Source organism: Symphalangus syndactylus, chromosome 24 (genome assembly GCF_028878055.3).
Source record: "Symphalangus syndactylus isolate Jambi chromosome 24, NHGRI_mSymSyn1-v2.1_pri, whole genome shotgun sequence".
In the NCBI taxonomy this organism is placed as follows: Eukaryota; Metazoa; Chordata; class Mammalia; order Primates; family Hylobatidae; genus Symphalangus; species Symphalangus syndactylus.
The window spans coordinates 25,292,192-25,316,897 of NC_072446.2; the positions used below are offsets into that span (position 1 = coordinate 25,292,192).

Here is a 24,706-nt window from a genome sequence, read left to right on the forward strand (position 1 = left end):
GTGCACATGGTAGATGCTCTGGAATGTTTGTTGAGTAAGTAAGTAAAGCTAGGAGGGCATTTGTAAAGAAGTGGGGGATGGCTGGGCCTCTGGAGAGCAAGCTCCTCTCAGTGGGTGCTCTGCATCTTCAGGTGAGAAAGCAGCTAGAGTTAGGGACGCATCTGGGGCTGTCCAGAGGACAACAGTTCCCGTTGGGTTGCCTGTTTGGTGAGGACATTGGGTGGCATGGGTGAAATTTGGCATATGCCATTTAAATAATCCTCTTGGGTCCTTCCATGCAGCTAGCCCAACTCTCGATTTGTTTTTATTGCTAATAAGAATTTTATTATTTCCATGTACTGAGTGTTTCCTTGGACACTATGCTAAGCACTGCATATAGATCGTCTTGGGAGGTTGATACTTTTATCAGTCCCATTTTGCGGATAGAGAAACTGAGGCTTGGAGAGATAAATAACTTGTTCAGGGTCACACCAGTAATAAAAACAGAAAAGCAGGATTTGAATTCATATCCTTTGGACTCCAGTACCCAAGCTTTTCCTATCACGTATGTGGTTACACTTTTCCTTCTTGTTTCCAATCATTACCTAACAGTAGCACAAGCCTAGGATCCCAGAATTATACCAGATCTGGGTGTTTGTATTTTGGCTTGTGTTCTTCCTGTGTTGCCCTGGCTAGCCTTGAACTCCTGGGTTCGAGCAGTTCTTTTTCTTCAGCCTCCTGAGTAGCTGGGACCACAGGTGTGCACCACTGTGCCTGGCTCGACTTGTGTTTTTGATTGAGCCCTGGTGGAGGCAGATACATTCCCCAGTGATCCTGTTGATCCCCCACGCCCTGGGCTGTTCATGGCTCTGGTACTTCTGCAGGTTTCTTTTTGGTGTGTCCGGGTCGGACAGTGGCACCATTCACAGTGGCCATTGCTCTAGAATGAAGAGATTGCACAAACTTGATTGGGTTTTCTTTCCTCTTTCTAAAAGTTTAGGATATAGTATTATTACCTACAGTATGATGGCATAACATATGGTTGGGAGCAAGAGCCGTAAATGGGTTAAATGGAACTATTGTTAGAAATGAGCTTTTGCCCATTTTTGTTTGTATGAACCACCTGCTAGTTTGTGCCTCTCCCTTTTGAAAGAGACAGAAGTATGTGACTTTTCTCCTGACTCCTTTACCAGTGGAAGAGCAATGCACACCGAGTGGCAGTTGACTTTCCACGAGTGCAGGGAACAAGAGGGAGGGCTGGGCACCCGGGTCACCTGGAGACAAGTGTGTCCCCCGCCTAGAGGAGCCAGTGGCTTTCCTGTCCCAGCCAATGCCTGGCAGGCTGGTGACCCAGAGTGGCTAGATTTTCCGCTCTTTCATCAGAAGCCCCTGCTTTGATTTCTATATGAAATTTCCTGATTTGTGAGTTGGACAACACATTTATAAATTAAAAGCAGACAAGATACCCTGCGGGCCAAACCAGTGCCTCTCCCATGAAACATGTCTGCAAGCTAGATGTGGCTTGTGGGCTGTTTGCAACCTCTGCTTTAAGGCTTTGGCTTATTTTCTTTGGCCTAGACACAAAGGATCAAGAACTTTAACGCTTTGGAAACCCAAGGGAAGAGTGTTGGTGGGGAGCCAGGAACCCGGGGTTCTGGTCTGGCCTCTGTCTTGTGTCCTAGGGCAGGTGATATCCCTGGGCCTCTGTTTTCTAATCTGTAAATTGGATCAGTTTGAACAGCTTGTCCCTGCTGTTCCCTTCCAGCCCTCTCATTCTCAATAATCCCAATTAGTTATCAACGTTGCAAAAATTTGGCACCACATATTTACCGCCATATAAATTTAAAATTTCTTTTGGTAGGTCCCATGTCTTCTTTGAATGTTAACAACCAAAACCCTCTCCCAAGGCAAGTACCACTTGGCAGCTGTAGCCAGTTGCCACTTGAGTTTATTACTGGCCCCATTTAGGCCAATGTGATGTGATTTGAAACGTGCTTTTCTTATTCCAGCATTTGGTGTGGAAAATGTTTGCATTTTTCGTCCTGCTCTTTATTTTGTGACTACGCCACATGCTGGGTTTTCTTTTTGAATTTAGGCATAAATGAAATCTCGGAAGATGTCTATACGGCCGTAGAGCACAGCGATTCGGAGGATTCTGAGAAGTCAGATAGTAGCGATAGTGAGTATATCAGTGATGATGAGCAGAAGTCTAAGAACGAGCCAGAAGACACAGAGGACAAAGAGGGTTGTCGGATGGACAAAGAGCCATCTGCTGTTAAAAAAAAGCCCAAGCCTACAAACCCGGTGGAGATTAAAGAGGAGCTGAAAAGCACATCACCAGCGAGCGAGAAGGCAGACCCTGGAGCAGTCAAGGACAAGGCCAGCCCTGAGCCTGAGAAGGACTTTTCCGAAAAGGCAAAACCTTCACCTCACCCCACAAAGGATAAACTGAAGGGAAAAGATGAGACGGATTCCCCGACAGTCCATTTGGGCCTGGACTCTGATTCAGAGAGCGAACTTGTCATAGATTTAGGAGAAGACCATTCTGGGCGGGAGGGTCGAAAAAATAAGAAGGAACCCAAAGAACCGTCTCCCAAACAGGATGGTAAGTGATTGTATCTGTTTCCAGTTTTCTTAATTTGGTTTAGAATCCTACCTCGTACACTTACTATCAAAAGTTGTGTGACCCTTAAAGAAACAAGTCAGAAGTTATGTGACCCTCTAACGCACAGAGAGGCACAGTGAAGCTGTGTTTGGTTTAAGGTTACCTAGCTAGTCACAGAACAGGACCTGGACTCAAACATGGGCCTACCTACCTTTAACCTGCTCGGTATCCAATATGATTGATTTTGAGTACAGAAAGAGAAGTCTCTTAGAAAATGATGGCTACTTTTAGTGACCAAGTCATTTTTAGTCTGAGCAGCTTCTTTTCCAATATGCTCATTTATTTCCCCAAAGTATTAACATTTGGATCTTGTCAAATGGTCCTTCAGTGCTCCATTCCACAGACATCTCGTTCTCTTTTGACAAGTCTCAAATGGTTAGGAGTGTTCATTTCAAGCTGGGCATGGTGGCTCACGCCTGTAATCCCAGCACTTTGGGAGGCCGAGGCGAGTGGATCATTTGAGGTCAGGAGTTAAAATCCAGCTTGACCTACATAGTGAAACCCTGTCTCTACTAAAATAACAAAAAGTAGCCGGGCATGGTAGCAGGCGCCTGTAATCCCAGCTACTTGTGAGGCCAAGGCAGGATAATCGCTTGAACCCAGGAGGCGGAGGTTGCAGTGAGCTGAGATTGCACCACTGCACTCCAGTCCGGGTGGCAGAGCAAGACTCCCTCTCCAAAAAAAAAAAAAAAGAAGTGTTCATTTCAAAGGTTTTGATGATTTCAGCTTTGCTTTCCTCCCCTCGTGCCACCTAGGCATCTCCAAGTGTATTTTATTACAGTAGTAGGACAGTATTTGGGTGATTGGTGCCAGAATACTGAGTGCTTCTTAGGGACTAGAAAATGGAGTATGGGGGATATGTGTATTGGCTTTTTTGCGGGGGGCGGACAGAATTTGGCTCTTGTTGCCCAGGCTGGAGTGCAATGGTGCAATCTCGGCTGACTGCAACCACCGCCTCCCAGGTTCAAGTGATTCTCCTGCCTCAGCCTCCCAAGTAACTGGGATTACAGGCACCTGCCACCACGCCTGGCTTAATTTTTGTATTTTTAGTAGAAACAGCGTTTCACCATGTTGGCCAGGCTGGTCTCAAACTCCTGACCTCAGGTGAGCCACCCGGCTCGGCCTCCCAAAGTGCTGGGATTACAGGCATAAGCTACTGCATCTGGCCTTATTGGCTTTTAATCTTATTTGCATTTAACTTAACTGAGCCCAGAGTTTCACAACCTTGCACTTCTGACAGTTTGCCCTGGATAATTCTTAGTCCTGTGTATTGGAGGATGTTTTCCAGCATCCCTGGCCTCTACCAGCCAGATGGCAGCCTTACCTGCTCAGTTGTGGCAGTCACAAATGTGGCAATCAAATATTGCCAAATATCCCCTGAGTCTCAGAGGCTACTGTTATATTCTGAACCAGCAGTGACTACCCCACAGCCTAGTGCAACCCGGGCATGTTAACAAGCCCTCCAGAAGGGGTGTGGGAATGATTGGAAGGATGTCCTTCCCACTGACAAAGTATTCAGCACATTTTTCAGTTGGCTTGGCAAGTAGGTTAGAGGATTCAACATGCTCAATAAGATACTGAAGAATTAGCTGAGGGCCCAGAAGAAACATTGCCCAAGGACAAATTACAGGTTGTAGCCATAAAACCTTATGTATGTGGCGAGTGACTTAAGGGATAGCCCGGTTTAAATCTTGACTGTGCCTAACTTCTATCAGGAGCTAACTTGTCAATCAAACCCTTGAATAAGATGTAACTCCATGTCCTTTGGGGTTTCCATTGTCTGGTGGCTTAAAGCAAGTCAGGGATGGGCCTTGAGAATCTTTCTGCTGTGGTTATGGTCAACCTGGGCTGCTCTGGAACCTTAGCTGTCAGAGTGAGAGAGGATTCCTGCAGTTCAGCTAAAGAGAATGTCTGTGAGAGATACAATTACATAAGGGAGGGAGGATAGGCCATCAAACCATCCCGACCCATCTGTTAGATTTATAGATGGCCTCTGAAAAATATGAGTATGTTGTGGATTGGGGTTTGAGAGACTGTCTCTTGTTGCAGAGAACAATAGGAGTAGCATTTATTTCATGAGGATCATAGGAATATTTGGGTGCAGATGGCAGTGCTCCTATGAATGACATATTTATACTGTTCCTTCTTTCTGGAACAGATCTTTTGATTGATTGGTTTTATGCCCCTACCTCTTCCAGAAAGAATTTGCAACAGATTGACAAGGATACATAACCATATGAAACAAGATGAAAATAAAGACATCCATGTAAAAGGAAAATGAAGGTAGAATAGCGAATAGCAAGTGGTCTGGGGAAAGGTTTTATACAGAAATCTGTACTATTTCAACCTTCAGAGTTAGGGAAGTTGGCTCTGAAAGCAGAATGGGAAATACAGTACCTTAGAAGATCTCATACTTCCCAAAAAACAAAAAACCATTCTAGTTGATTAAAAGAAGTAGAACTCTTCCTCACATTGATGTCTGAAGGAAATTTCTCCAGGAAGCTTTAGTAGACGGTGGACAATTAAGCTGAAGATGATTCTAAAACACAATTCAGTTAGAGCAGATTCCTAAGGCTTGGGGCAAAACCAATTGATCTTAAATTCAGAGCTGATGGTGGTTTGGGTCTTGAAAAATTCTTGTGTCAGACTCCGCTAGAGAGCATCTTTTCAATGATGTGTTTTCACTTAAGAGTTTAGTAAGTGAAGGGCATTTTGGATTGCGCTGTTGTGACCTCCAGCTTACCTTCCACTAGGGATGCAGCTTATGAGTAGAATATGAATCTTCAGATGGCAAAACAGCTTTTATAGCTAATAACCTCAGAACAGAACTTAGACTCTTTGCTGTGCTTTCACTGGCACATCAGTAATTTCCATCCTTCTACAAAGGGGATGCTAATTTTTCTCTTAAAAAGTCCTTGCTTTATAAATGAAAAACAGTGACCAGTGACAAATTCAGGAATTAAGTAGGTTAATTTGATAGGGCAGCTTCTCAGGTGCTGACCCTTTAAAAAAAATTCACCCTTTTTTTCCGCTACAGGTGATTGATTATGTACTCCAAATTTCTGGGACAAATGAAATTTCCTATAGCCTCATTTTGTCTCCATAAACCATCAGGATTCCTGGAAATTTAAATATTTTGGTATCTAAATAACTTCAAACAATTTTGAGCCTAGAATCTTATCGGATTGTATACTCCAGTTCTTTATTTGGCAGAGAGCCAGCTGTGATCACTGCAGAGCAGTAACCCCTCTGCCCCGCTGGCTGTTTGCTTTTGCAAATCAGGAGGGAGAAACGACCATTTTGCGGTTGCCCTTACGGTGGGGAGACAGGCTAGCTAATCAACAATAACCGTATATTTTTTGGTGATGTGGCAGGAAAGGAAGGCATTGAAGGCACTTATGTGGGTTAGAAGCTCTGCTAAGGCACTGCCCCCTGCCCTTCTCTTAGAAGGGCCCAGTTCAACACCTCATCTGCACCTGGAAGAGGCAGGGACTGTGCCCCATATCTGGCAGGTGGCCCCGGAAGCATCAGAGTTCTTCCCTGCAGGAAGCTCTCCTTCTGGACCCACCCCAGGCTCTTGCCGACCAGCTTGGCTGGATTCTCCTCTCTGGGGAAGTAGGAGGGCTAGCAACATCTCGATAACCATCGAGAACGCCCCCTGAAGTCAGAATAGTCAGCTTGTCTCTTCCCCTTCTTGGCTTCTTAAAACCCACAGCTTACTGAATGAAAATCCTTGCTGGAGTAATCAAACTCGTGTCTTTTTCTGGGTAATACTGATCTTAAAAAGACAGACATAGGCTGGGCGTGGTGGCTCACGCCTGTAATCCCAGCACTTTGGGAGGCCGAGGTGGGTGGATCGCGAGGTCAGGAGATCGAGACCATCCTGGCTAACACAGTGAAACCCTGCCTCTACTGAGAATACAAAAAATTAGCTGGGCGTGGTGGCGGGTGCCTGTAGTCCCAGCTACTCGGGAGGCTGAGGCAGGAGAATGGTGTGAACCTGGGAGGCAGAGCTTGCAGTGAGCCGAGATCGTGCCACTGCACTCCAGCCTGGGCGACAGAGTGAGACTCCGTCTCAAAAAAAAAAAAAAAAAGGCAGACATAATCCTTATTTAAAGGAGTTTGATGTCAGGAGCACAGTCCAAGATTGGGGTGCTGGCTTGTACCTGGGTGTGGTGTGTGTTCCCCAGATATCCTCTCTGGGGCACAGGCTCATCTAACCGAGGGCTGAGGCCTGTGCATCCATAACTGAGCCACCTTTACAAATGAGCACCCGTGTGGTCATCGCCTCTACCTGCTGCTCTGTGCTTCTGGCTCTAACCTGCCTTCCAGCCCCTCCTCCCTGCCTGCCCTCACTTACCCAAATGCTCTCTATTCCTAGACATATCTTGGCTGATGCTGTTCCCTCCAGATTCTCACTTTCCGCCTGTTGAAATCCTACCCTTTATTCCCCACCAGCCCAGCTCCTCCAAGATGACATACTCCATATGGCAGCGTTTTTCAAACTTGAGTCATTCACATTCATTGTCTTTCCCGTTCTCAAGTCCTGCTTGTATAATTTTTGACTTAATATTTTTATTTAAAGAATTTTTTTTTTTGAGACGGAGTCTCGCCCTGTCACCCAGGCTGGAGTGCAATGGGGCGATTTTGGCTCACTGCAACCTCTGCCTCATGGGTTCAAGCGATTCTCCTGCCTCAGCCTCCCAAGTAGCTGGGATTATAGGCACACACCACCACGCCCGGCTAATTTTTTGTATCTTTAGTAGGGATGGGGTTTCACCATGTTGGCCAGGCTGGTTTCGAACTCCTGACCTCGTGATCCGCCCGCCTCAGCCTCCCAAAGTGCTGGGATTACAGGCGTGAGCCACTGCACCCAGCCAAGAATCTCATTCTTTAAAAATATATTTAAGCTCATTTAAAGTGGGACACGGTAGCACGTCCCATATAGTCCCAGCTACTCGGGAGGCTGAAGTGGCTCGCTTGAGGCCAGCCAGGGTGATATAGCAAAATTCTATCTCTTTAAAAAATAAAATAAAATGGGCCGGGCACGGTGGCTCACGCCTGCAATTCCAGCACTTTAGGAGGCCGAGGTGGATGGATCATGAGGTCAGGAGTTCAAGACCAGCCTGGGCAAGATGGCGAAACCCCGTCTCTACTAAAAATAAAAAAAATTAGCTGGGTGCGGTGGCAGGCACCTGTAATCCCAGGTAGTCGGGAGGCTGAGGCAGGAGAATTGCTTGAACTCAGAGGGTGGAGGTTGCAGTGAGCCAAGTTGGCGCCCCTGCACTCCAGCCTGGGTGACAGAGTGAGACTCCATCTCAATAAATAAATAAATAAAATAAACTCATTTTATTTACTTCTCATTTTTTATTATTATCATTTTGAGACAGAGTCTCACCCTGTCACCCAGGCTGGAGTGCAATGGCATGGTCTCGGCTCCCTGCAACGTCCGTGTCCCAGGTTCAAGCGATTTTTCTGCCTCAGCCTCCCGAGTAGCTGGGACTACAGGCGCGTGCCACCACGCCCGGCTATTTTTGTATTTTCAGTAGAGACGGGGTTTCACTATGTTGGCCAGGCTGGTCTTGAACTCCTTACCACAAGTGACCTGCCCACCTCAGCCTTCTAAAGTGTTGGGATTACAGGTGTGAGCCACTGCGCCCGGCCTATTAGTAATATTTTTTGAGACGGAGTCTCACTCACTCTTTCTCACAGGCTGGAGTTTAGTGGCGCGATCTCGGCTCACTGCAACTTCCGCCTCCTGGGTTCAAGCAGTTCTCCTGCCTCAGTTTCCCACCACGTCCGGCTAATTTTTTTGTATTTTTAGTAGAGACGGGGTTTCCCCATGTTGGTCAGGCTGGTCTCAAAATCCTGACCTCAAGTGATCCGCCTGCCTCAGCCTCCCGAAGCGCTGGGATTACAGGCATGAGCCACCGTGCTTGGCCTCATTTTTGTATTAAAAAAATTTCCCCTGAAAAAACCATCTGCAAGTATAAACTCATTTTAGACTTGAACACCACCCAGTAAGAACAGTAGCGCACAGTATACATAAAAGCTGGTGATAGGAATAAATCCAATCAAAACCAAAGCAATGCTACTCAATCCTAGATCAGTACCATTGCGTTGGGGGAAGTTTCTGGCCTTGGGGCAGAATTTGTTTTCCTGGTATTGTCATGGCTATCAGTACCGCCTTCAAACTTTGTCCTGGAGGGAATCAGAAGAGATGAAAAGAATTCTTTCCTTTCTGGGTGATTCAGTGTTACTGCTTTGGCCATTGGGAGGCCATCTGGTTCTTTGGAGGTATTGCTTTCTACGTTCCCTAGCCAAAGAGTTGCTCTTTGTCTCTGGATTGACTTCCGCTGGGCCTTTCTCAAGGAGCCGACTAGATTTTAACTTTGCGAAAAGGGCGTAACATTGCATCTGTTCGCCCACCGCATTGTCCACTAGGTGTAGGGGAGCTTGAGCGCAGGAGCCGGGTCTTGTTTGCCTCATTCTCCTCCAGAGGTCTTGACTTGTATCTCAGATGTGGGCCGGCGCTCAGTAAAGGAGGCCGCTGCTCGCGGAGATGGAAGACGCAGCAGAAGTGGCCTCAGCGTTAGGTGAGAATGTATTCCTCCAGCGCGGTGTGCTTGGCACGTCGAACTGGTTCGGCATTCCTGGCTTTCGTAGGTTTTACCCAGAGCTTGCTGGCGTCAAGACCCTGCAGGCGAACCTGAGTGAAATCCGGTTTTTGTTTTTTTTTTCTTCATGCATTGGCTAGTTGTAGGTAAAACTCCACCATCCACGACGGCGGGCAGCCATTCTCCCCCGGAAACGCCGGTGCTCACCCGCTCTTCCGCCCAAACTTCCGCGGCTGGCGCCACAGCCACCACCAGCACGTCCTCCACCGTCACCGTCACGGCCCCGGCCCCGGCTGCCACAGGAAGCCCGGTGAAAAAGCAGAGGCCGCTTTTACCGAAGGAGACTGCCCCGGCCGTGCAGCGGGTCGTGTGGAACTCATCAAGTAAGTTTCAAACGTCCTCCCAAAAGTGGCACATGCAGAAGATGCAGCGTCAGCAGCAGCAGCAGCAGCAACAAAACCAGCAGCAGCAGCCTCAGTCTTCCCAGGGGACGAGATATCAGACCAGACAGGCTGTGAAAGGTACCGAGCCTCCCCTTCTGTTCTCCGTGGCGCCCGCTCCCATTTTGCCACATCGACAGGAGAAAGTCATTGCTCTTTTATTTTTTTTTTAGTTCTCGTTTGTTTCCTGGCCATTGTATTATCTTGAAGGCCTTGCACATTCCGTTTGGCATTATTTTTAAAAATTGTTTTGCTACTTGCTTTTTTACTTTCAAAAAGTTTTTTTTTGTTCATTTTATAAATGATACATGCATATATTCTCCTTAAAAAGGGGGCAGAAAGTTTTACATAAAAGTCTGTTATCCCGTTTACCTTCCATTTCATTCTCTTCCCTTCCACAGTGGCCAGTATCAACCGTTGTAAAAGCTTTTCTATGCATGTATGCATGTATATGTATATATACATATCTATGTATATATGTGCGCGTCATGTATATGATGCCATAAAATTAGTCCTTTTTTTCCCCTTTTTTCTTTTTTAAAACATAAAAATGGTACCATACTTGCTTTTTTTTTTTCACCCATCAGCATGTTTTGAAGGTCCATCCATATCAGCACATACAGCCCTGCCTTGTTCTTTTGGACTGCTGCATAGTATTCCATAGTTTATTTAAAGCATTCCCCTACTAATGGGCATTTAGGTTGCTTTGTTTTTTTTCTACTGTGAGCAGTGCTGCAATGAATATCTTTGTATAAATTTCCTTGTGCACATGAGGGAACCTCTTGGAATTATTTTGGAAAAAGTACAGTGCGAGAAGTTGATAGCGAAGGTTACCTTAGTAACTAGAGATTCGTCACACACAAAAGATGAGCCAGCCTCAAGAACCACTTGCTGAAGTTGCAGAATCAGAATTCCCACCAGTCCTGCAGGAGGCTCCATCTGGAGCTGAAATTAGGCCAAACACAGTGCTGATCTGACTGGTTGGTACCAGTTTGCCTGGCTTTTGTGAGCATTGATGTAGATCTCTTTCTACCAGGAAACCTGCATCTAGATCCTCAAAGGCTGGGTTCTTCAACTGAAACTCATAGTGAGTGCGCCCCTGTGAGTGGGGCTCGTGAGCAGCAGGATGTGAGGTTGAAAGGTGACCAGGTCTTGAATTGGCCCCCAGTGAAACCCTTCAAAGATGGCAAGGGAGTGGGGTCCTGAAAAACTGGCCAGGCACAATTGAGAGTACAGTTGGATTAATCTTGCTGTTTAAAAAGTTGGTGGGGCAAAGCCGAGTCTAGGATATTTGAGATTGGGATTGCAGCTTCCTGTCTTCTGTCTTCATATCTCGTAAGCAGGAGGCTTCCCCAGGGGAGTTTAATTGCTACCAAGAAGAGGGTCGGGCACGGTGGCTCACACCTGTGATCCCAGCACTTTGGGAGGCCAAGGCAGGCAGATCACTTGAGGCCAGGAGTTCAAGACTGGCCCAGCCAACGTGGTGAAACCCCATCTCTTCTAAAATGGAAAAAAAAAAAAAAAAGCAAAAAACTAGCCGGGCATAATGGCACATGCCTGTAACCCTGGCTACTCAGGAGGCTGAGGCATGAGAATCCCTTGAACCTCGGAGGTAGAGGTTGCAGTGAGCTAAGATTGCGCCTTTGCACTCCAGCCTGGATGACAGAGTGAGACTGTGTCGGGAAAAAAAAAAAAAAAGTGCTGCCAAAAAGTGGCTCATTGCTTCAGATTGTCTCACGCCAAAGTGGAGCCTAGTTAAAGGGGTAAAGACAGATTTAAATCGGTAATATGCTACTGTAATAGGGGCAAGAGTCTAGCATAAACTGAAATTAACTTTGATTTGTACAGGGGTGACTGGACATTTTAAAGGGAGAATGAGGGAGTAGGGATGGGGGCAAGTTGGGCCTCAGTAGAGTCAGGGAAGTTAAACATCTTGATTTGCTAATGGGCACTTCATGAAGTCGGGCCCCTACTCTCCCATAGAGACTGGGATGCTGAGGTCCTGTCTTCAGGTGTTGGCTGGAACAAAACTGTCAGTTCTTTTGCCATTATTGAGTTTTCCCAGGCAGGTGCTTTAAGAGGGGGTTGGGGGTCATCCTAGCATGCACTCTTGAGCTCTTAGAAACTGTCAATGTTTGCTCAAGTCTTTCTAGGCCAAGGTTAGGGCCTAGTTGAGAAACCTGGATAGAGTTTGGTCAAGGGGAGCATCTTTGTCATTTAAAAGTAGAAAAGCTCTCAGGACGTCTGTTAGGGGCTTTGCTTCTACACCACAGCTTTGAGCTGGGACGGGTCCTTCCCACTTGGGGTAATCAGGATGCTTTGCCTTCCTAGCTGTCCAGCAGAAGGAGATCACACAGAGCCCATCCACGTCCACCATCACCCTGGTGACCAGCACACAGTCATCGCCCCTGGTCACCAGCTCGGGGTCCATGAGCACCCTTGTGTCCTCAGTCAACGCTGACCTGCCCATCGCCACTGCCTCAGCTGATGTCGCCGCTGATATTGCCAAGTACACTAGCAAAGTGAGTGGATGGGAGAGCTACTGCGGAGACGGCAGACACCTGGCAGGATGCCAGAACCTTGGTCTCCCGAGGGGAAGCGTGAGCATATTAACCTTGCAGGCTTTAGGGAGTGGTTAGGAGGGAAGACCCTTTTTTTTAAAACAGAATCTCCAAGACCACATTGTTTAATTTGGGTCTAACAGCGAGACGTAGAATGGAGTGAATCTTACTCCAAGTGGGCTTAGATTCTAAAGTCAGTTCATAAAGTGCAAATGACGTATAATCAGAATTACCTTCGAGAATTCAAATCACTCATTAAGGCACCGGAACACATGACTGATCCTTCAGTGAACAGCCGACCAGGGGTTTGGTTTGCATTTAGAGCTTTGCATGTGGAGCAGAAGTGACAGAGACTTAAACATGAGACTGGCAGGGTGAGATGCCCACACTTTGATTTTTTCAGGAATCAATATGGATGGGGAGGGGGACCAAGGGGACTCCCTCTCCCCCGTCTCCTGCCCTCTGGGGCACAGTCCCCATTAAGTGGCATGGTGGGCAGGATTGCCTGTTGTGGGTGAACTCATGGGCACTGTCTCAGCACAGGCCCTTTCTTTTTTTCTCTTAATTTGCCAAGTGGTTTTTTTTTTTTTTGTTTGTTTGTTTTTTTGAGATGGAGTCTCATGCTGTCCCTCAGGCTGGAGTGCAGTGACACAATCTCGTCTTGCTGCAACCTCCGCCTCCTGGGTTCAAGCGATTCTTCTGCCTCAGCCTCCCAGTAGCTGGGACTACAGGCATGTGCCACCATGCCTGGCTAATCTTTGTATTTTTTTTAGTAGAGATGGGGTTTCGCCATGTTGACCAGGCTGGTCTCAAACTCCTGACCTTGGGTGATCCACCCACCTCTTCCTCTCAAAGTGCTGGGATTACAGGTGTGAGCCACCACGCCTGGCCTGCCAAGTGCTTTTATGGTCATTGTTGAATTCAGGTAGATACCATCTACAGTTCTCAGCATCATGTGAGAGTGCGCTGGACAGATGTGCTGTGTATCTTGTCATTAGACCACGGTAGTAATAATCACCACCAGAATGTCAGCTCCACAAAGGCAGGGATTTTTGTCTGTTTTGCTCACTGCCAAGGCCTAGAACAATGCCTGGCATGCAGTGAGTGCTTGACCCATAGTTGGGCTTTCTTTTTATTGGCTTCAATTATTATCAATAACTTAATAATAGCTATTGATTTATAATCTACTGAGATTATTTAGTAAATTACTAAGTAGGTAATAATTTATTCTTTACTGATGAGTAGATTACTAATACTGATGAGTAAACAGTTCTAGTTTTTAGAATAGATGAAAATAATTGAGGATGGTTGTTTCTATTATTCTTTCTTTTTAAAAAATGGAAACAGGGTCTCATTTTGTTGCCCAGGCTGGTCTCAAACTCCTGGCCTCAAGTGATCTTCCTGCCTAGTCCTCCCAAAGTGTTGGGATTACAGGTGCGAGCCACCACACCCAGCCTGTTTCTAAAATTCTTACAGTCTTAATGATAAAGAATTAGCTTTATTATGTTGAGTTAAGGGAAGAGGAATCTTTTAAAATTCTGAATGGTGACAGAAATACATATGATATGAATCTTTTTTTACACAAATGAGTTTTCATTGGTCGTGTTTCTTTTTATTTCTTCTATGTAGTTGTAATTGTTATCTATTGCTGCAGAACAAATTACCACAAAACTTAGCAGCTTTAAACAGCACACACCTTTATTATCCTACAGTGTTTGTGGGTCAGGAATCTGGGCACGGCTCCACGGGGCTCTCTGCTTCAGGATCTTTTGCAGTTGCAGTCATGGTGTCTGCAGGGTTTGGGACTTACACAAAGGCTCAACTGGGAAAGGATCCACTCTCAAGGTCATTTAGGTGGTGGCGGGCAAGATTCACTTCTTGAGGGCTGGTGGCCTGGGCCACCGTCAGTTCCCTGCCATGTGGGCCTCCCCAGCATGGCAGCTTGCTTCATCAAAACCAGCAATGGGGGCTGGGCATGGTGGCTGACACCTGTAATCCCAGCACTTTGGGAGGCTGAGGTGGGTGGATTGCATGAGCTCAGGAGTTCAGGACCAGCCTGGGCAACATCATAAAACCCCGTCTCTACTAAAATGCAAAAATCAGCCTGGCATGATGGCATGCACCTGTAGTCCCAGCTACTCGGGAGGCTGGTACACAAGACTTGCTTGAACCTGGGAGGTAGAGGTTGCAGTGAGCCGAGATCTTGCCACTGCACTCCAGCCTGTGCGACAAAGCGAAACTGTCTCAAAAGCCAGCAATGGAGAGAGCCTGCTGGCAAGACGGAAGTCACAGGCTTACTTAGGCCAATCACAGAAGTGACACCCCATTACCTTTGCTGTATTCCATTGGGTAGAAGCAAGTTGCTAGGTCAGAGGGAGGGGATTACAGATGGGCACAAAATATTAGTAGGTTGGGATCATCGGGAGCCCACTTAGAGTTTGCCTTCCCACCACATAAGGTAGCAGTATGTCTGCATAGCATTTACTCTAGGCTAAATGCTGTCCTAAGCACTTTTTGTATGTTACTTACTCAGTCTTCTTGACAAATTGATGAAGTGTAGGTACTGTTATCACCCCAATTTTATAGATGAGAAAACTGAAGCCCAGTGAGGTTACACAGTGTGTTTAGGGTCACAAGCTAGTGAACGGCAAAGCTGGACTTTGAATGATAGCAGCCAGGCCCTAGAGAGTGTGCACTTAACCTGGCTTTGAGCTGCTTTGTGCATTTCAGACAAGCCTGCTGACCACAAATGTTCATGGTCCACAAACTGTTGCCACACGACTTTTATAAGCAACTCCTCTTAGGATTCAGTGTGGCTGTTTGAGCCAATGGCTGTAACTGCAGCACTTTGGGAGGCTCAAGTGGGAGGATCACTTGAGGCCAGGAGTTTTAAGACCAGCCTGAGCAACACACTGAGATCTTGTCTTTACAAATAAAAAAAAATTAGCTGGGCCTGGTGGCACATGCCGGTAGTCTCAGCTATTTGGGAGGCTGAGATGGGAGGATTACTTGAGCCCAGAAGTTTGAAGCTGCAGTGAGCTGTGATTGCACCATTGCACTCCAGCCTGGGTGGACAGAGCGGGACCCTGTCTCAAAAAAAAAAAAAAAAAAAGAAGCCTGGTGCAGTGGCTCATACCTGGAATCCTAGCACTTTGGGAGGCCCAGGCAGGTGGATCACCTGAGGTCAGGAGTTCGAGACCAGCCTGGCCAGCATGGCGAAACCCTGTCTCTACTAAAAATACAAAAATTGGCCTGACGTGGTAGCAGGCACCTATAATCCCAGCTACTCAGGAGGCTGAAGCAGGAGAATTGCTTGCACCCAGGGGATGGAGGTTGCAGTGAGCTGAGATTGCACCACTTCACTCCAGCCTGGGGGACAGAGCGAAATTCCTGTCTCAAAAAAAAAAAAAACATGGGGGAGGTTGTCATGAAAGTGTTAAAGGCATAACAGCACCAAACTGAGACTTCTTGCTGAAGCAATCTGTAGGATTATTAGAGAATTGAAAGCGGGTAATTTTTTTTGTTAGCGATTTAAGTAGGTGTCTGGTTTTGCCTGAATGATCTCTTGTTCTACCTTCGGTTGTCCTTACATCACCTTCCCTTGATTTGGTCCCAGCTGTTTGCTTATGAATGGGAAAGCTGAGACCTGCTGAGTGAATCTGATTAGTGGTTCACAGGAAGGCTGTTTTCTCAGCTCCTGCAGCCATTTTAATTCTGTTACCTTCTGCATCCCCTTTGTTCTTTAAAAAATTACTAAAAGAAAATTTTTTTTTTTTTAGAGATAGGGTCTAACCCAGGTGCCCAGGCTGGCCACTCCTGGGTTCAGGCTACCCTCGCACCTTGGCTTCCCCAGGTAGCTGGGACTTCAGGCATGCAGCACAGCCCCCAGCTCCCCTTGACACTTCCAGCAAAACTTTATTTATTTATTTTTTTTTTTTGAGACAAGGTCTCACTCTTAGCTGGAGTGCACCGGTATGATCTCAGCTCACTGCAAACTCTGCCTCCCAGGTTCAAGCGATTCTTTCACCTCAGCTTCCCAAGTAGCTGGGATTACAGGTACCCACCACCACACCTGACTAATTTTTGTATTTTTAGTAGAGACAGGGTTTCACCATATTGGCCAGGCTGGTCTCGAACTCCTGACCTCAGGTGATTCGCCTGCCTCGGTCTCCCAAAAGTGCTGGGATTATAGGCGTGAGCCACTGTGCCTATCTGGGAATGACTTTTTTGATAGGTGTTTTCTTTGAAGTTAAAAAAAAAAAATGAACACAGTGACATTTTTTGGGAGCTGATGAACTTTTCCTGTCTCTGAGTTGACCTGGAGTGGAAGACGCAGTTCTGTGTGTTTTGGCAAAGTGGTGTTCTTTACCGATGTTGAAGTCTTTGCTATATTTGGAAGTTAAGAGTAAAAGGTAATCCACGAATGCATGATATCTTTGAAATGGAATGTGACCATTACATTAGCAATGTATTGAATTTCACCCACTTTTTAAAGTTTTCTTGTAAAGCCATTTAGTTGTAATTTTTAAAATGGACACGGTGGGTGCAACAGAGCAAGGAGGCAAGTGCAGGAGGACTGCAAAACCATGGAAAGCGCAGAGTGTTTTCGCTGGCAACGGCCTGGTGTGGGCTCTGCAGCAAGCCGGGAGCAGAAATCTCAACAGAGATTTTATTCATTTTACTCCATTTTGGGGCGAATTTGGGCCTACTATTTTGGGGGTTGGCAGCAATTAACGCAATTGCATACTTACATGAATTTCTTTTTCTTTAAAAACAAGATGAATGGGTATTTCTTTATGAACACTTACTCTGTAGCAGGTAGTGAGCCACAGTCTTTGCGTGTTTTTTTTCATTTAATCCTTGTGCACACCCTGCCAGGGGGGCATGCAGTTCTTGTTTTTTTGTGGGGAAACCGAGGCTTAGAGGCAATGGATAGTGAGGCATCAGATACGAGGCTGCTCTTTGTCTCACCTTATCCCTGAATTGGGGCATCTAGAAAGCACTGGAGAGACCCAGCACCAGTCAAGCCAGGCCTGAGACAGAGCCTGATCTCTTGTCCCCTCCTCTTTCTGCTGTGATGGGGGAAGCGTCAGCTGGCATGTGGGAGGTAGAAGAGAAATTCCTCCTACGAACATATTCAGTCAGCAAAAATCCCTGGGTGCCTGCTGCAGGGACCTTAGCTGATGTCACCAACTGGCTGATGCCTTCAGGGGTCAGATAGTTAAAGAAAAAGAAGATGGGAAATGAGCCGCAAAGACAGTGTCCTGACTGAAGGCATTAAAATGACAAACCAGCCATATCTATAAAATGGACTATAAAAAGGAATGAAGTTCCGCTGCCTGCTGCAGCACAGATGTGCAAGTCACAGAGGACCTTGAGTTGTGTGATTCCATTTATATGACATGTCCAGACTGGGCAAATGTGGAGAGACAGAAGGCAGATCAGTGGTTGTCAGGCTGGGGGAAGGGGGGATGGGATACCGGGAGGTGAAGACTTGAGGCCGGGGCGGGTGGGATTTTGTTTTCAGGTTAATGAAATGATTGTGGTGATAGATACACAACTCTGAGGTACTAAAAGCCATTGAATTGTATACTTTAAATGAATGAATGGTATAGTATATGCATATACCTCAATAAAGCAGTGCTGGTTTTTTGAGGGGAAATAATGAAAACCAAAACAAAGTAATCCCTCTCTCGAACCTACTGTGCTGGCCAAATAAAAGACATCTGAGGGTCGGGCACGGTGGCTTCAGCACTTTGGGAGGCCGAGGTGGGTGGATTACTTGAGGTCAAGGAGTTCAAGACCAGCCTGACCAACAGGGTGAAACCCCGTCTCTGCCAAAAATAGAAAAAAAATTAGCTGGGTGTGGTGGTGTGCCCTTGTAATCCCAACTACTTGGGAGGCTGAGGCAGGAGAATCGCTTGAACCTGGAGGCGGAGGTAGCAGTGAGCCAAGATCACGCCACTGCACTCCAGCCTGGGCAACAGAGCGAGGCTCCATCTTAAAAAAAAAAAAAACAAAAAACAAAAACACCACATATCTGGGGGCCAAATTTGGCCTCTCCAGTTTCAGCCAAACTGTGGTATGGAAACTAGCTTTATGTGGGTATGGAAACTAGCTTTATGGTTATGAAGTGGCACCACAATACGATACATGAAATTTGTTGGAAATTTTTACCCCGTTAATGCTGGGGTTTCTTAACCTCAGGGCTAGTGACATTTTGGGCTCCTAGGTCATTTTTATTTTTTATTTATTTTTTTTGGAGATGGAGTCTTGCTCTGTCGCCCAGGCTGGAGTGCAGTGAAGCGATCTCGGCTCACTGCAAGCTCTGCCTCCCGGGTTCACGCCATTCTCCTGCCTCAGCCTCCTGAGTAGCTGGGACTACAGGCGCCCGCCACCACGCCCGGCTAATTTTTGTATTTTTAGTAGAGACGGGGTTTCACTGTGTTAGCCAGGATGGTCTCGATCTCCTGACCCCGTGATCCACCCGCCTCGGCCTCCCAAAGTGCTGGGATTACAGGCGTGAGCCACCGCTCCCGGCCTAGGTCATTGTTTTTTTGTGCGCGTCCTTCTGTGCATTTAGCATGGTTTAGGTAGGAAGTGTAGCAGCGTCTCTGCCTCCACCCTCTAGATGCCAGTAGCAACTCCTTCTCCTCGCTCCTGCACCTGTCATGGCAACCAGAAATGCCCAGTGTCTCATGCGGGACAAAATTGCCCTGAGTTGAGAACCTCTGCTTTATACAGGTAGATTTTAAGTATTTGTCACCAGGAAAAGCCTCCAAGAAGTGATTAGCTGAATTGTTTCTGTTTTTATCTTTCAGATGATGGATGCAATAAAAGGAACAATGACAGAAATATACAACGATCTTTCTAAAAACACTACTGGAAGCACAATAGCTGAGGTCAGAGATGACACATGAATTTCTTATTCGCTCAGAGTGTTTTATGGGCTGCTTTAAAGGTGGTACCATGAAGAAGCTTCTCTGGAAACCCCTCTTGGGTCCTGGCTTGGTCACTAAGCTGGCTCTACTGATTGTGATTGTTGATGGGGGTATTTTTTCCTTTAGCCAGATGGCTGGGGCTGTGGAGACATGCCCTGCTTTGTGTGATCAATTCATTTCTAATAAAACAGCCAAAATCAGAGCTTCAGTTAACCTACTGGTGAAACTGGACACCGGTTCTTTTTGCTTCGTGTAAAACTGGCTCCTGAATCTTCTCTGTAAGTTTGGACTTTTTAATACAAGTGCTTCTTGTTGTTCAATAATTTGTGTACTGGAGTCTCCATAGTTATGTGATTGTGTAGAGAAGAAAGTGGTTAAGACATTTCACTGGCTGGGCATGGTGGCTGTAATCCCAGCGCTTTGGGAAGTTGTGGTAATCCCAGCGCTTTGGGAATCCTGAGGATTGCTTGAGGCCAGGAGTTTGAGACCAGCCTGCACAACATAGTGAAACCCTGTTTCTACAAAACTTTTAAAAAAACAAGCAGGAGATGGTGGTGTGTTCCTGTAGGAAGCTGAGGCGGGAGGATTGCCTGAGCCCAGGAGTTTGAGGCTGCAGTAAGTCGTGATTGTGCCACTATACTCTAGCGTGGGAGACAGAATGAGACCCTGTCTCTTAAGGAAAAAAAAAAAAAAAATTAAGCTATCCACTTATAAAGTGTCCACTTATAAAAATATACCTCCCTGAACTTCCCTTTTAGGTTAATTCCCTATCAGGGCTTGGAGAGTGGGCCACTTGCCGGCTGTCTGTGGATGGTACAGTGTAGGCCAGATGCAAATGGGTTATCAGGTGAAATGACAAGTGGCAGGACTTACAGAGGTCATTTAAGGTGACGTTGGAGAACTGTGGGAATCCTTTGCAGAGCTATTGACCTTTTAGGACTTGGCAGCATTAGGCTGGTGCTCAGACGAAGAGGAGAAGATCTTCAGGAAGGCAACCTGGTGGTCCCTTCAACAGAAGACAATGTGAATACAAAGATTTAAGAGAGGCCCCAAGAAAAATCAATGAATCCCCTTGAATAGTTTTGCAAGTGTGACCTTTATGATTATGCTTTGGACATCAAATAAGAAGGGAAAAAATAATGCTTTAGAAACAGCTTCATTCTTCTTTGTATATGTTGTAAGAATTGGTGTGTGGTTGAAAATACGGGTTCATAATATCTCACCTGAAACCTGGGGTCCGGATGTATGCCAGAATTTTTTTTGGATTTTAGAGAGGTTATAATATGCAGCCCCCCACAATTAGAGACACCATTTCTGCAATGAAATGTGATTGTTCACACTACGTGAATAAATCAGGTTTTCTCGGCCTTAGCTATACTGACGTTTTCACCAGATAATTTCTGTTGTGGGGCTGCCCTGTGCATTGTAGGATGTTGAGCAGTATCCCTGCCAGCAACACTGCTCAATTGTGACAACCACAAATGACTCCAGACAGTCTCATGACAGGGGAGAGTACTTGAAATTGCCCCAGTTAAGAATTACTATGATAATTAAACACTGTTTATTATTATTTTTTTAATTAAATTTTTTTTTTTTTTTTTTGAGAAGAGTCTTGCTCTGTCACCCAGGTTGCAGCGCAGCGGCATGATCTTGGCTCACTGCAACCTCCGCCTCCCGGGTTCAAATGATTCTCATGCCTCAGCCTCCCAAGTAGCTGGGATTACAGGCGTGCACCGCCATGCCTGGTTAATTTTTGTATTTTTAGTAGAGATAGGGTTTCTCTATGTTGGCTAGGCTTGATTAAACTCCTGACCTCAGGTGATCTGCCCACCTTGGCCTCCCAAAGTGCTAGCATTACAGGCCTGAGCCACCGCACCTGGCCAAAACACTGTTTAATTAGTTTCCTATCAGATCAGGTCGAGTTTGTTTGTTTATTTTCCCTTCCAAATGAGTTTGGCTCCAAAGTTACACTTCCCCTGCCCAGAAATACCCTTTGGTTTCCAGAGATGTCAGGCTTTAGAATTTCAGGTGAATAAGTGTGGATCCCATCACCTAAATGTTGTTATGTAAGAGTGAAAATCCAGCTATCTTTGTATTTGTTTCATATTTATAGACCAAAATCCTAAATAACCCTTAATATATTATTTATATGAAAGTCTGGTCCTTGTCACTTTAAGTGGCTTTCCCTCATGCCAATATTTCTTGGAATCGATGGCCTGTTTATACTTGGTTTTCTGAACCAGTGTTTCTGGTGAATTTGGGTTCACCCACTGGTGATCACCTCTCTGGACTATAGCTGTGGGAAGGTTAGCATGATTCCCATACCCCTCACAGCCAGCCATGGTTGAGCTTTTGAGCCCTGCTGGTGAACTGCATGAGACAGCTTTTAAAGACGCTCACTCTCCCTCTTCCAGATTCGCAGGCTGAGGATCGAGATAGAGAAGCTCCAGTGGCTGCACCAGCAAGAGCTCTCCGAAATGAAACACAACTTGGGTAAGGCCTGGCACACTGGTCTGGACTGAGGAGGGTTTTGGGTGTGAACTTCTTTGCACCTCTGGAGTCAAGCCGAGATGTGAGTGCAATTAAAACTAGGCTTGAATTGTATGACTTGTAGGGAGACCACAGAATCCTGAGAGTCTGGGCCTGGAGAAACCAGGTGTAAGAGCGGGTGTTGGTGGGAGCCCCCCTTTCCTCTGTTCAGAACACCAGCCTCAACAATAAAATAATGAGGATTGGTCAGGCACGGCAGCTCACACCTGTAATTCCAGCCCTTTGGGAGGCCCAGATGGGAGGATCACCTGAGCCCAGGAGTTCAAGACCAGCCTGGGTAATCTGGCAAAACCCTATCTCTACACAAAATTTTAAACCATTAGCTGGGCCTGGTGGTGCGCTCCTGTGGTCCCACCTTCTCGGGAGGCTGAGGAAGGAGGATCACCTGAGCCTGAGAAGTTGAGGCTGCAGTGAACTTAACTAATTTCATTACACAAACTGTTGTGATAAAGGGATCTGTTATATCCCTGGTTTTCCTTTTCTTTTTTTCACACTCGCATGCCGTGGACATATCCCCAGTTTTCAAGGGAAGAAACTGACATGTTGAAGAAGTTACTCAAAGTCACACGGCCACAGTTCATGTCTGGGCACTCTTCACCCTGTTCATCATGGAATGCTGGGCACTTTAACAATATCTGGATGCTTCCTGTGCACGGCTCAGTGCAGAGAAAGATACTTTATTGGTCCCTGGATTGGATTGATAGATGTTTTGGCCTGTCGTTCTGTAGAGATAAGCTTTTCCCCAAAGGTAGAAGCGATTGCTTCAGCCCCTCATGTAGTATCAGATCAGATAGGTTGCTGGCAGCCAGGAGAACTCTTAGGTTGAGGACCCATGCCCAGGTGTGCCTACCTGCTCACCTGTGGTCTGCATCTAAGTCACACCTTGCAGACATGAATCCTTTCAGAGCCCCTGGAGAGGAGCCCTTGGTTCATTCTTTCTGGATGGTGATTTGGGTGTTGTTGCTTCTTCTCGTTTTCCTTTTTTTTTTTTTTAAGATGGAGACTCACTCTTGTTTCCCGTGTTTGGAGTACAGTGATGTAATCTCAGCTCACTGCAGCCTCTACCTCCCAGGTTCAAGTGATTCTCATGCCTCAGCCTCCCGAGTAGCTGGGATTACAGGCGTGCACCATCATGCCTTGCTAAGTTTTGTACTTTTAGTAGAGACGGGGTTTCAGCATGTTGGCCAGGCTAATCTCAAACTCCTGGCCTCAAGCAATCCACCCACCTCAGCCTCCCAAAGTGCTGGGATTACAGATGTGATCCACTGCCCCTGCCACCACTTCTTGTTTTTCTAATAAAATCAGGGAATCTCACTTTCATAAAATCCTTTTATTTTTATGTGTTGACTGCACATTTGAAAAAATTACCTGTGGGCTGGCCAAAACTTAGCTCTGGTTTGCAGGCCCCTAGTTAAAGGTAGTTAGATTGACTCAAAGGTTCTGTCTGGCCACAAGTAGTTAACTTCTTTATATGAGGGGTTAATTTTACTTTATAAAGTTCAGGAAGAGTATTTGGAGGAATTGAGGGACCATTCCCCTCCCCTGCCCCTCTCCGTTCCTCTCCCCTCCCCGCCTCCACTCCTCTCCCCTCCCCACTCCCCTCCTTTCCCCTCCCTTCCCCTCCCTTGTCAATGGAGTTTCACTCTTGTTGTCCAGGCTGGAGTGCAATGGCATGATCTCGGCTCACTGCAACCTCTGCCTCCTGGGTTCAAGCAATTCTCCTGCCTTGGCTTCCCAAGTAGCTGAGATTACACCATCGCGCCTAGCTAATTTTTGTATTTTTAGCAGAGACGGGGTTTCACCATGTTGGCCAGGCTGGTCTCGAACTCCTGACCTCAGGTGATCCATCCGTCTCAGCCTCCCAAAGTGCTGGGATTACAGGCATGAGCCACTGCACTCGGCCTGTTTTTCTTTTATTACAGCCTGCAGGTCACTCCTAAATGAATTACCAGTGGACTTAACTGTCTGAAGTAAAATTAGAGAAATCTTGGTAGACTGAGTAGGTTCATAGTTGTCCTGTTAGTATAATCATCAACCACAGTCCCATCTGGATCCAATGCCACAGGAGATGCCTACAAGAAAGCATGCCTGAGTTCTAGGCCCAGCTAGCTGTTTGCCTCAGTTTCCTCATCTGTGAAAGGGGTAGAATAGTAGTACTTACCCCGTAGGATTATTAGGATGAGGGTTATATGAGTTAATATTTACAAAGTTCTTAGAACAGTGCCTTCATGTAGTGGGTGCTGTATAGGTATTGATTGATAGGGGGGAAAAGGCTTATGTTAATGAATAATAGGATGGAAAGTGAGTTTTGGTGGCTGTTGTTTCAAGGGTTACTTTGAGGAATTCCCAGAATGTAGTCTGGTGTTGAAAATCCTCTGGGGCTGCAGTTATGTCCACGCTGGGCACCTCGTGTCCACTTTCAACAGGCAGCACCATCTGGTCGCTATGATGAATGCCCTATTTACAGATGAAGACTCGGGCTAGGTTATTGCCCACGGGCACACAGCCAGGGCTTCTCCCAGCCAGGTCGTGCATCCACGTCTGCCTGAATCTGGGGGCAAGAATAATCCCACACCCCGGGCTGGGGTCAGGTGATGAGCAGTGTTCTTCGCCTCCTCCACTAGAGCTGACCATGGCAGAGATGCGGCAGAGCCTGGAGCAAGAGCGGGACCGGCTCATCGCCGAGGTGAAGAAGCAGCTGGAGCTGGAGAAGCAGCAGGCGGTGGATGAGACCAAGAAGAAGCAGTGGTGTGCCAATTGCAAGAAGGAGGCCATCTTTTACTGCTGCTGGAACACCAGCTACTGTGACTACCCCTGCCAGCAAGCCCACTGGCCTGAGCACATGAAGTCCTGCACCCAGTCAGGTAATGCCCTGTGGGGCTGCCTCCCGTTCTGGGCTGCAGTGGCTTGGCATTGGTCTCCCCTGTGGACCTCAGGGGTCTCAGGGCTAATT

At 46.6% G+C, this 24,706-nt stretch overlaps 1 protein-coding gene across 50 annotated transcripts in view; it reads left to right on the plus strand.

Moving 5' to 3' along the window:
• Nucleotides 1-24,706, plus strand: part of ZMYND8 (zinc finger MYND-type containing 8) — a 149,623-nt gene that overhangs the window by 109,791 nt on the left and 15,126 nt on the right. For 26 of the 50 annotated variants that reach the window (XM_055266523.2, XM_063633354.1, XM_055266532.2 and 23 more), the window contains 6 exons: nt 2,075-2,584; nt 9,402-9,782; nt 12,033-12,223; nt 19,084-19,164; nt 21,618-21,696; nt 24,378-24,617. In XM_055266523.2, the coding sequence (XP_055122498.1) occupies nt 2,075-2,584; nt 9,402-9,782; nt 12,033-12,223; nt 19,084-19,164; nt 21,618-21,696; nt 24,378-24,617 (1,482 nt within the window). The remainder of the gene's footprint in view (nt 1-2,074; nt 2,585-9,401; nt 9,783-12,032; nt 12,224-19,083; nt 19,165-21,617; nt 21,697-24,377; nt 24,618-24,706) is intronic. The other 24 variants (XM_055266535.2, XM_055266540.2, XM_063633366.1 and 21 more) reach the window with 3 other exon arrangements.